The sequence below is a fragment of the Lolium rigidum genome, chromosome 1, assembly GCF_022539505.1.
Source record: "Lolium rigidum isolate FL_2022 chromosome 1, APGP_CSIRO_Lrig_0.1, whole genome shotgun sequence".
Classification (NCBI taxonomy): Eukaryota; Viridiplantae; Streptophyta; class Magnoliopsida; order Poales; family Poaceae; genus Lolium; species Lolium rigidum.
The window spans coordinates 189,094,190-189,104,776 of NC_061508.1; the positions used below are offsets into that span (position 1 = coordinate 189,094,190).

General features: G+C 44.7%; 1 protein-coding gene across 1 annotated transcript; it reads left to right on the forward strand.

The window, feature by feature from the left end:
- Positions 1–8,330: 8,330 nt before the first annotated feature.
- On the forward strand, positions 8,331–9,395 carry LOC124684804 (BTB/POZ and MATH domain-containing protein 2-like). Its single transcript, XM_047219054.1, has one exon. It carries the CDS (start codon positions 8,331–8,333, stop codon positions 9,393–9,395), a length of 1,065 nt encoding a protein of 354 aa, XP_047075010.1.
- The last annotated feature ends 1,192 nt before the right edge of the window (positions 9,396–10,587 follow it).

Below are 10,587 nucleotides of genomic sequence, written 5' to 3' on the forward strand. Positions count from 1 at the left end.
ACCCGATTCAAGACTCCAGAAAGGATTCGACTGTTGGTGCGAAGGAACTCCTGGCCGGCGCCGAACTTGCTTTTGCTTCAGTTTTAGCATGTCACCCGACCTTAAATTTGGAGGCCATAGCAAATACCAGCAGGAGTTTAGACCAATATTATGACATTGCTAGAAATCCCGCATTTGTCGTCATCTCTCGGATGGAAACAGGCATTGAGAGGGATCTGAAGGCCCGAGAAGACCAAGAAAACCTGCCATGAAATTTTGCATATATATGTATGTAATGACCTTGTACTTACAAGGGATAATCTCATATGTAACTTAATGCGTGTTTTATGCATTATGTACTTTTGGTGAATTTGCTAATTCGATTAATAATTTCTTGTCAAGGGCGGTTGAGTGATCAAGTCAGCCTGCTCACCCAACGACTCCGTTGAATTTGCAAGTTTATTGCGGAGTCGATGCGTAAGTTCTGTAAGAGCGACACCCGTCGAATAATCGAGGGATTTAGGCGCTTGGCTTCGTTACACGGTGCACCGGTTTGAGCCTTGTTTGTGATAATACGTCCATCGACTGCATCACTCGTGTATTTTCTCGAGGCTTGGATGGGTTGTTGCGTATCATTAACCGTAGCTCCCGATGGGAGTATTTAATTAATGATACTGTATTTTTGGCCAACGCTCCCGATGGGAGTAAGAGCCAATGACGGAGGCCCCGAACAGTTGTTCGGATAATGAGGCCTGGAACAATAAAGGTAGAAACCCGATCAGAAATTTTATTCATAATATAAGACAAGCGTAGGAGCTGCCAAATAACAAGTAAAGGATAGTTATATCCTATGCGTAGAATCGTTGCAAATGTGCAACATTCCAAGGATTTTCAACGTCTTCACCCGAAGCTGGATTCTTGAGACGATAGGCTCCCCCTGGTACCAGTTTAGTGATGATAAATGACCCTTCCCATGGAGATTCGAGCTTCAGGGGTCTTTCTTGTTTTAGTCGCAGTACCATATCTCCAACACTGAAGCTTCGATTGCGTACTCGTCGACTGTGGTAATTTCTTAACGCCTGCTGATACACCGTTGTTCTTGCCAAGGCGATATCCCGAGCTTCATCAAGGAGGTCCACGGCATCTTGCAGCGCATTGTTGGAAGTTGCTTCCGTGTACGCAGTCACCCGAGGGGCTTCGAACCGAACATCGACTGGCAAAACTGCTTCGGCTCCGTATACCAAGAAGAACGGAGTGTACTGAGTCGATCTGTTGGGTGTAGTACGCAAACTCCAAAGTACAGATGACAATTCTTCGACCCATGCTCCTACTGCACCCGTAAGGCGTTTTTTGAGGCCATCTCCTATTAGACCATTGATCCTTTCGACATGACCGTTGGTTTGGGGATGTGCCACTGAAGAAAATTTTAGTCTAATACCACCGTCGTCGCAGAACTTCCGAAACTTTTTGGTATCAAAGTTAGTTCCATTGTCTGTAACGATGCTGTGAGGCATGCCAAATCGATAAGTTATTCCTCTGAAGAACTGGACGGCGGTTTCGGCTTTCTGATTTCGAACAGGTACAGCCTCGATCCACTTGGTAAACTTGTCGACTGCAACCAGTAGATACGTATGACCCCCAGGCGATGATCTTGCCAGCGGTCCAACTTGGTCGAGTCCCCACTGTGCAAAGGGCCACGCGAGAGGTATCGTCATTAGATCTGTTGCGGGAGCGTGCGGTTTTGGTGCAAAACGCTGACAAGGGTCGCACTTCAGGACCAGGTCTCGAGCATCCGAAGCTGCTGTTGGCCAGTAAAATCCTGCTCTGAAAGCTTTCGCCACAAGGGCCCTGCTGCTTGCGTGGTGTCCACAAGTTCCTTCGTGGATCTCACGTAGAAGAGCCTTTCCATCGTCGATGGCAATGCACCTTTGAAAGATACCAGAGATACTACGCTTGTAGATTTCTCCGTTCACCACAGTGAAAGCTTTTGACCGTCTCACAATTCGCCTGGCTTCCACCGGATCCTCCGGTAGTTGCTGCTCTATAAAGTATGCTAAAAAAGGTTTGGTCCACAGGGCCTCGAGGAGGAGGACCTGCTCTGCGGATCGGGGTGGAGGTTCTTCGGCAGTTTGCTGCAAGCTTGCTTCTGAATCATCAACCGATGATTTTGGAGGTGTCGATGCTTTCTCCTTGATCGATCGCTGAGTGATAACTTTGTAAAATACTCCATCTGGAATGGGAGAGCACATGGATTCGATGTTTGCCAAAGCGTCAGCTTCCTCGTTGCTGGCTCTGCCGATGTGCTTGAGTTCACATCCTTCAAATTTGGCTTCCATATTCTGGTATAATTGACGGTAGGCGATCATATTATCGCTGACTGTGTCGCATAAATTCATCGACTGCTGCACCACCAGGTTCGAATCTCCATAAATTTTCAGGCGGGTTGCTCAGCATGCCTTTGCCATCTTCATTCCGTGCAACAGTGCTTCGTATTCCGCTTCATTATTTGTCGGCAGGGAGAAATTCATACGTAAGATATACCTCATCTTGTCTCCTTGTGGCGATATCAATATTACCCCTGCACCCGCGCCTGTAATCCGCTTTGATCCGTCAAAATACATTGTCCATGAGCCAGACATGTCGGGTGCTGCCGGTGTTTGCGACTGAATCCAGTCTGCCACGAAATCTGGGAGGACTTGAGACTTGATCGCCGTCCGATTGACATAGCTTATGTCGTGTGGTGCTATCTCGATGGCCCATTGGGATACTCGACCCGTAGCTTCTGGGTTAGTAAGTATATTCTTCAATGGTGCTTCGCTTACCACAATAATCGGGTGCTCCGTGAAATAATGGCGCAGCTTGCGAGCTATCTCCATACCGCATACGCTAACTTCTGGTGATGAGGGTATCTCTGTTTTGCTGGCGTGAGTACTTCGCTGAGGTAGTAAACGGATCTTTGCACGCCATGAACTCTTCCTGCCTCCTCTCGTTCAACAACTAGGACGTTGTTGAAGACTTGCACCATTGCTGCTATGTACATGAGCAGTGTTTCTTTTTCATGTGGGGTTACGAGTACTGGGAATGTCGACAAGATCTTCTTCAAATTATCAAAAGATTCATGCGCCTCGTTTATCCACTCGAATTTTTCTGACTTCTTCATCAGGCTATAGAAGGGCAAAGCTTTTTCTCCTAGCTTGGCGATGAATCTGCTGAGTGCCGCCAGCCAACCTGCCAACTGCTGCACTTGGTGCAAATTCTTTGGCGGCTCCATGTCGAGAATAGCTTTGATCTTCAAAGGATTGGCCTCTATCCCTCTGGCTGAGATGAAGTACCCGAGTACTTGTCCTCCTGGCACCCCGAAGAAACATTTCTTCGGGTTCAGCTTGATTTTGTACCTGTCGATGTTGTCGAAGGTTTCTCGCAAATCGTCGATGAGAGTAGCGGCGTTCTTGGTCTTTACCACGATATCATCAATGTAGACTTCGATATTCCTTCCGATCTGCTCTCCAAGACAGACTTGCATACATCGCTGATAGGTTGCTCCTGCGTTTTTCAACCCGAAAGTCATGACGTTGTAACAGAAAACTCCGTGTGGGGTGATGAACGCGGTCAACTCTTGGTCCTCCTTCTTGAGCTTGATCTGGTTATACCCGGAGTATGCATCGAGAAAAGAGAGACGATCACATCCTGCTGTAGAATCGACTATCTGGTCAATACGGGGCAGCGGGAAGTGATCCTTAGGTCAATGTTTATTGAGTCTTCTATAATCGATACACATGCGAAGAGTTGTTGTGTCTTTCTTCGGTACCATGACTGGGTTGGCTACCCACTCGGCTTCTTTAAGCTCCCGAATGAATCCAGCCTTGCGGAGCCGACTAACTTCTTCGCCGATTGCTTTTCTCTTCGGATCTGAAAACCGGCGCATCGACTGCTGCACTGGTTTGGATTTTGGGTCAACATTGAGCGCGTGCTCAGCGAGTTCCCTGGGAATACCTGGCATGTCGGATGGTTCCCATGCAAATATTTCCCAGCGCTCACGGAGGAACTCGATGAGCGCGATTTCCTATGCGACAACAAGATCTGCCGAAGTATTGACTGTCTTCTTCGGGTCGGAGGGATGCACTTGTTGTTTCTTTGCTTCCTTTGCGACATCAAATTCATCAGATCATACGTTCCGATTATCGGCTGGTGGCTTTGCGTGGTCTGTGATAGCGTCGACTGCATTGAGTTCTTCCTTAGCCCCAAACCTTGAGGCGATCTTCTGGAAATCCCTGTCGCAGCTGTCTGAACGGGAAAAGCTTCCATGAATGGTTATTGTTGTCCCATTATTGCCCGGCATCTTCAACTTCAGGTACGCGTAATGGGGTACCGCCATGAATTTGGCAAACGCTGGTCTGCCGAGGATGGCGCGGTACTGAGATTCCCAATCAACCACTTCAAATTCGATTTTCCCTTTTCTGAAGTTGCTAGGTGTGCCGAAAACTACATCCAGTGATATTTTACCAAGGGAGTAAGCGGGTCGGGTTGGTATGATGTCGTGGAATCCTGTGTCGGACTCTCTTAGCATGTCCACTGTTAGGCCCATTGCTTTCATTGTGCTGGCGAATAACAGATTCAGACCGCTTCCTCCATCCATGAATACCTTGCTCATGTTGTATCCTCCGATCTGTGCTTCAAGGACCAGGGCGGCGTGACCAGGCCTTGGAACGGCCTTTGGGTGATCTGCTTCGCTAAAAGATATACTTTGGTCTGACCAGTCGATGTATTCGGGTGTATCGACCATAGCAACTTCTGCGTACTTTACTTCCCATGAAAACTTCTTGACTTCTCTCTTTGAAAAACTGGTTTTATGGATCATGCTGACCTGTCCGCGAGATTCTGGAAATACCTCGGTTGGTACGTACTTGTCCCCTCCTTCTGGTACGTACGGTTCTGGTATGTATGGTTCTGGTAGATAACCGTAGGATGCCGCTCTTCTCTCCATTGAATGAACTCTTGCCGCGGCTTCGGCCCTAAGATCGTCGTAGAACTGCCGAATTTCGAGGAAGTGCCGACAATTTCTGAGCAGATGACTGGGTTTTACAAGGCTATCCTTTGGGTCGATGTAAGAATGTAGATAACACGGTGCTTCAAGTTGCTCCGTGGCCGACATGTAAGGTGTGCGAAGACGATTCTTGCTCGGCTGCGTGCTGTGGCATCCTCGTTCATACTGTTGGGGGCGAGTCGCGATTTGCTCTTCTTCTTCACGGCGTGAGTCCCTTCGTCTTTTCCTTTGCTCCTCTACGGCGCCGAAGCTGCTTCGGCTGCCCTCTCCCGCACTCCTGGATAGGACTGCCAATGCTGCTGCTGGCGTGATATCTTCTAGAACCGAAGTTCTTGGGCTTGATGCGTTTGAACTAGGGAGGCGAAGAAACCCTCTGGAATCGATGATGAAGTGAACACCACCGAAAGTAGTATCCATGTTGCCGCGCGATTCTGCGGAGATCGGATGCGACGCCTCGGTGTGCGGTACGAACTCGAAGGATCCACATCGAACTGAATCTCTCGGATCTGATGGCGTTGGTGACTCCAGCACGAACGATGCAGATGTGACCGGCACTACCGATGACCTGCCTTGTGCAGACAGGCTTCCCACAGACAGCGCCAATTGTCGATGGTACTCCTCGGCAATGCCCTCCGTTTGAGGCTTAGGGTTGATGGAATCCTGTAGGCTGACACGAGACATCGGTTAACAGACAAGCGGGGAAAGCGATTTACCCAGGTTCGGGGCCCTCGATGAGGTAAAACCCTTACGTCCTGCCTGTCTGATCTTGATTATGAAAATATCGGCTTACAATGGGGTGCCGAAGGTTTCGGCTGTGATCTCGTCGAGAGGCTAAGTACTACGGCGACCTAGCTCTAGACTTATGGTGGCTAAAGCTGCTAGGATTGATTGTGATTGTGTCCCTCGGCAGCCCCTCTCCTGGTCCTTATATAGGGGGCCAGGTCTCGAGAGATCTGTCCGGGTACGACTAGGTTACAAGAGACCCTAGTTCTAAACTTTTCTTGTTTGATTCGCCTCTTCGTCTTGTTCTTCAAGGAATCTTCTTCGGCACCGACGTAGTGGCCCACCTTGCCATCGGGTGTCTTCATGGGCCTCCAGTTGGGCTGTATAGGATTGGGCAATAATAGTTACCGGAAGGGTAATGCCCACGTCAGGCTTAGTCCGGAGAGGTAACTAAATTAAGGGGCGCGCTAGGCGTCGATTGATGCGCGCGCAGAAATTGGTCGCACTGACACCGTTGATCTGTCGCATGGGAAGCCAGGGCTACTTTTGCATGGATGGAGCTCACTCCCGTCGCTGTAGCGCGCTGCGCGTGCCTGCGTGCTTTCTCTGCTAGGTGTGACCGTGGTTTGACCCCACATGATGATGTGATGTCTCTCTGTTTGGTTTTTTTTGCGAATACTCTCTCTGGTTGGTTGAGTGCTAGTTTCATGCACACGCTTTAATTGCTAGCTATACACATCAATTACCATCCAAAATATTTATGAAAAATCTTGTGGATTTTTTGCAATTTTTTTTCGAATGCAACACTATTTTGCCACAATTGTTTTTGTGAATTTGTAAAACATGTGAAAAACCTTTACAACAAAAATATTTTGCAAACTATTTTGCATGTGGCCATTTACTACAAGAAATCCGCACTCAATATATTTCCGCACCAAAAGTAAGATTATAGAAAACCTTTACACCATTCGAACAGTTCAAAAATAAAAACAATTACAACACAAATTACTATCAAATACAACAAAAAAATATAAAAACAACAACACAAATTCATCTAATTGCATAAAACTAAAAAGTTGTTAAGCAACAAAGTTTTGTTGCAGATTGATTTGCAACAAAAACCATCAGCTATTTCAATAGAAATAGCAAACAATCACAACAAAATAAACATGCTTTACAACATTTTGAATAGCACGTAAGCACCATCAAAAACTGAGAAACACACAATCGTGTATCAAAAGCCTATAATAGCACGCAACATCTGGCTTATACATTCGCAACAAAAGCCATACTTGTTTGTTACAATTTTGAAGCACATACACAACATCAAAAATTCTGAGGAATGCACAAATTTAACGAAAATGTACAAAAAAATCATGCAACAATATTCACAAGCATTTTCTATAAAATTAATAACCATATGCAATATCAAAAGTTTCACCGAAAAAGTTGGTTCGTGAAATTATTTACATGCAAATAATAAGCAGTGCAGGGTTAGGAGTTATTCTTATTTTTTAAAATAAAATAAAACAACACGTACTACATTAATTGCAGTTGGATTATATAGCACGGTATTAATTTTTTTGCAATCTTTACCAATGGCAATATTAATTTTTCTCGCTGGCTGGTGAGGTCCATGCCCCGTTGGCCATCCCACTCAAGAGCATAAATATAGGCACATCGGCGTTCAATTCATCCATCCTATCTCTGTTTCTACTAATCGGCCATCATTTCGCAGCCCTTCGGAGCCCTCCTCGATTCAAAGGTGCGTTTCTGCAAAACCATATATCAAGTAGTAGTACATACGTATAGATTCATGGTATGGATTCAAGGTTTTTTCTTCTCTGGGAAAATATCTGATGCGTACGTACACAAACTAGATCTGACGGGACCTTTTCTTAGAAACGGATCTGACGGGTCCTGGATAAACTAATAAAATGATTTGATGCAGATCCAGTCCATATAGCCCGTCTCATTGAATTTGCAATCGGTAATTGCATCGTTTGTTGCATAAGCATGGTTCATATATGTATATGTCAAATTTGCGAAGCCAAATTATTGCTAGCCTTCTAGGCAAAGTATACTCGAAGTTAAATCTTCTCTCAGTTAACCAATGGTTTTCTACAATTTTCCATGTCAATTACTAGCATGGACTTCTTTTCCGCAGATCTAGATTGAGTGAAAAACTTATGATCGGTCTTTATTGACAAGATCTGAAAAGAGGACGCATATGCATCGTTCCCATCTTGCCATTTTTTAAAGCATTTCAATTTGGAGAACCTTTGTCACATTCGTGTGTTGCCTAGGATGACAACTGATATCGTTGTTCCGCGAGGCATACCACTACAATATTAAATTTTTGTTTTTTATTTCTTTATTAAAAGAATTTGGTTGTGTGCATGTTTGCTTCTTCGACTTGCTCTCAATGTTTAGTTGTCATTGATAGTTGATATCATCTTGGTATTACGATAGATATTGCACTTCATCGACTTTTCTATATCCATCTTTCTTTTATGGTAAGCTAAGAGAGCCTATTTGCATGCCAACTTGTTGTTGTGTCGAAAAGCAGGCACTTGAATTGCACATGGAGAACGGAGCCACATCGTCGATCTGCAACTCAACGTTAGTGCAGGACAACCACCATTTTGTCATTGCTCGCTATAGTCTCAACAAGGAAGTTGGTGTTGGCAATTTTATTAGGTCCAAGACATTCCAAGTTGACGAGTATGATTGGTCTATTCGATACTACCCTGATGGATTCAACACTAAGAGTCAAAATCACATCTCAATTATTGTCGAGCTTATGAGTGAGAATATAGAAGTGAGGGCAATGTTTTCCTTCAGATTGGTTTCTGCAAGAATGCAAACAAACTGGATTGGGACCAGAGTGTTAAGAGTATGTAGCACAAATGGCAGACGTGGGATCGCAGGCTACGACATGTTCATGGAAAGAAGTTTACTCGAAGCACAATATCTGGATCAGTCTGATCGCATAACAATCGAATGTGTTGTCTCTGTTGTGAAAGATCCATTGGTGTTTCACAATGAATTACTTTCACCCTTGGTGAAGGTACCACCACCAGAGCTATCAGGTGATTTTGCAAAGCTACTAGGTTCAAAAGAAGGGGCTGATGTTACCTTCTATGTCCAAAATGAAGCATTCCCTGCACATAGGGCTATGCTAGCAGCAAGGTCCCCTGTATTCAAGGCGCAGCTCTGTGGCCCGATGGTGGAGAAAGAGGGATCATGCATAACCGTGGAGGATATGTTGCCTGATGTTTTTGGGGCTTTGTTGCACTTTATCTACACAGACTTGTTGCCCCCTTTCAATGATTTTGATGAGGACGGTAGAAAAGAGATCGTTCGCCACTTGCTCGAGGCTGCAGATCGCTATGCGATAGAAAGGCTCAAGCTTATATGTGAGACTATTCTTTGCACTTGTCTTGATATAGATACGGTGGTAACTACATACGCCCTAGCCGACCTGCATCAGTGTAACATTCTCAAAGAGGCTTGCATCAAATTCATGGCAACTCCAAAGATAATGGGTATGGTGATGGCAAGCAAAGACTATGAGACCCTGAAGATAAAGAGTGCAAGTCTAACAATAGAGATTTTAGAGGGTGTTTGCAAGTTACCTAAAATATAGCATGCAGTCTCATCCTATTGTCATGCGATTGATACATATATGGCTAGTTTTGTTGTAGGGACAACACATCTTTCAACTATCATTAAGTGGTCTTGCTTGTTCATATCTGAACAAACTTTTGATTATCTTATTGAATGATTTAATTTAGTCGTTATTTCCATCATTTATGTCATGTTTGACTTGTTGTATTTCAAGAAATAAAGAATCAATCCATGTTTTACATGCTAGTGCATATGGTTTTTTTTATAGTCCACTGCAAGAATGCCAGCGGGTTAACTTCACACAGTTGCATAATCTTAATACTTTTTTGTAAACAAATATTCATACACCCATAGAATGTAAATGTTTTACACACCAATATCTTAAGACCCATAAGTCACTTGTGTCTTGACGTACATGGAAGGCCAGTAATCACCACGGTAACCATACCCAGACCTCTGCATTGAAACAATGCACACAACAACATTTATTGTATAGCTTTAGTATAAAGAATTATAGAGCCGCACAAATTTGCAACATAAATCAACCAGTAGGAAAACTTGTACAAAGAGGCTATGCACTTTGTATTCTATTGGAGTGTCACCAGTCACCCTGGTTGAAGGTAGTCCGTACGATCGCCACCGACTTAGGCCAATAAAAATGATCAGCAAGCATGAGTAGCGTCTTCTCATGCCCAAAATGATCTATCAAATCTCCACCATGTGATTCCTGCAATAAGAGCAAACACACCGATGATTCTGGAACACATACACTACTAGGAAATAGGATATCGCCGGCGCACTGATAGGTGTGAAATATGCCATTTTTTCTCGCGTTTAAACCCTTAGCTAAGTCAAGAAATTGACTAAGTTTACCTCGCAATTTTCTATTAATGACTAATTAATGCAAAGATGTGCAATCTCTCATATCTTTGAACGGTGTGCAGGAAATCATGTCATAATGATAAATGAACCTGCAATTACTGAAGAAAATCATGTCAAGAGTATAACAAAGTTGACAAGGCTCGAAGAGGCGGTTCTAGGGACTTTAACGGGCATCGGTACAGGCAAGCCCCGCCCGTACCATGCGCCTGTACTGTGTGCCGCATCCTTCTCGAAGTCAAACTCTATAAGTTCTATGAAGGACCCGATGCCAAAAAGAGAGCCATTCATCGCTAAACAGAGTCGCCATCCATCAGATCCATCTACACCAC

Coding starts and splice junctions, on each gene's coding strand:
- LOC124684804 (XM_047219054.1), top strand. CDS start 8,331: ATGGAGAACGGAGCCACATCGTCGATCTGCAACTCAACGTTAGTGCAG.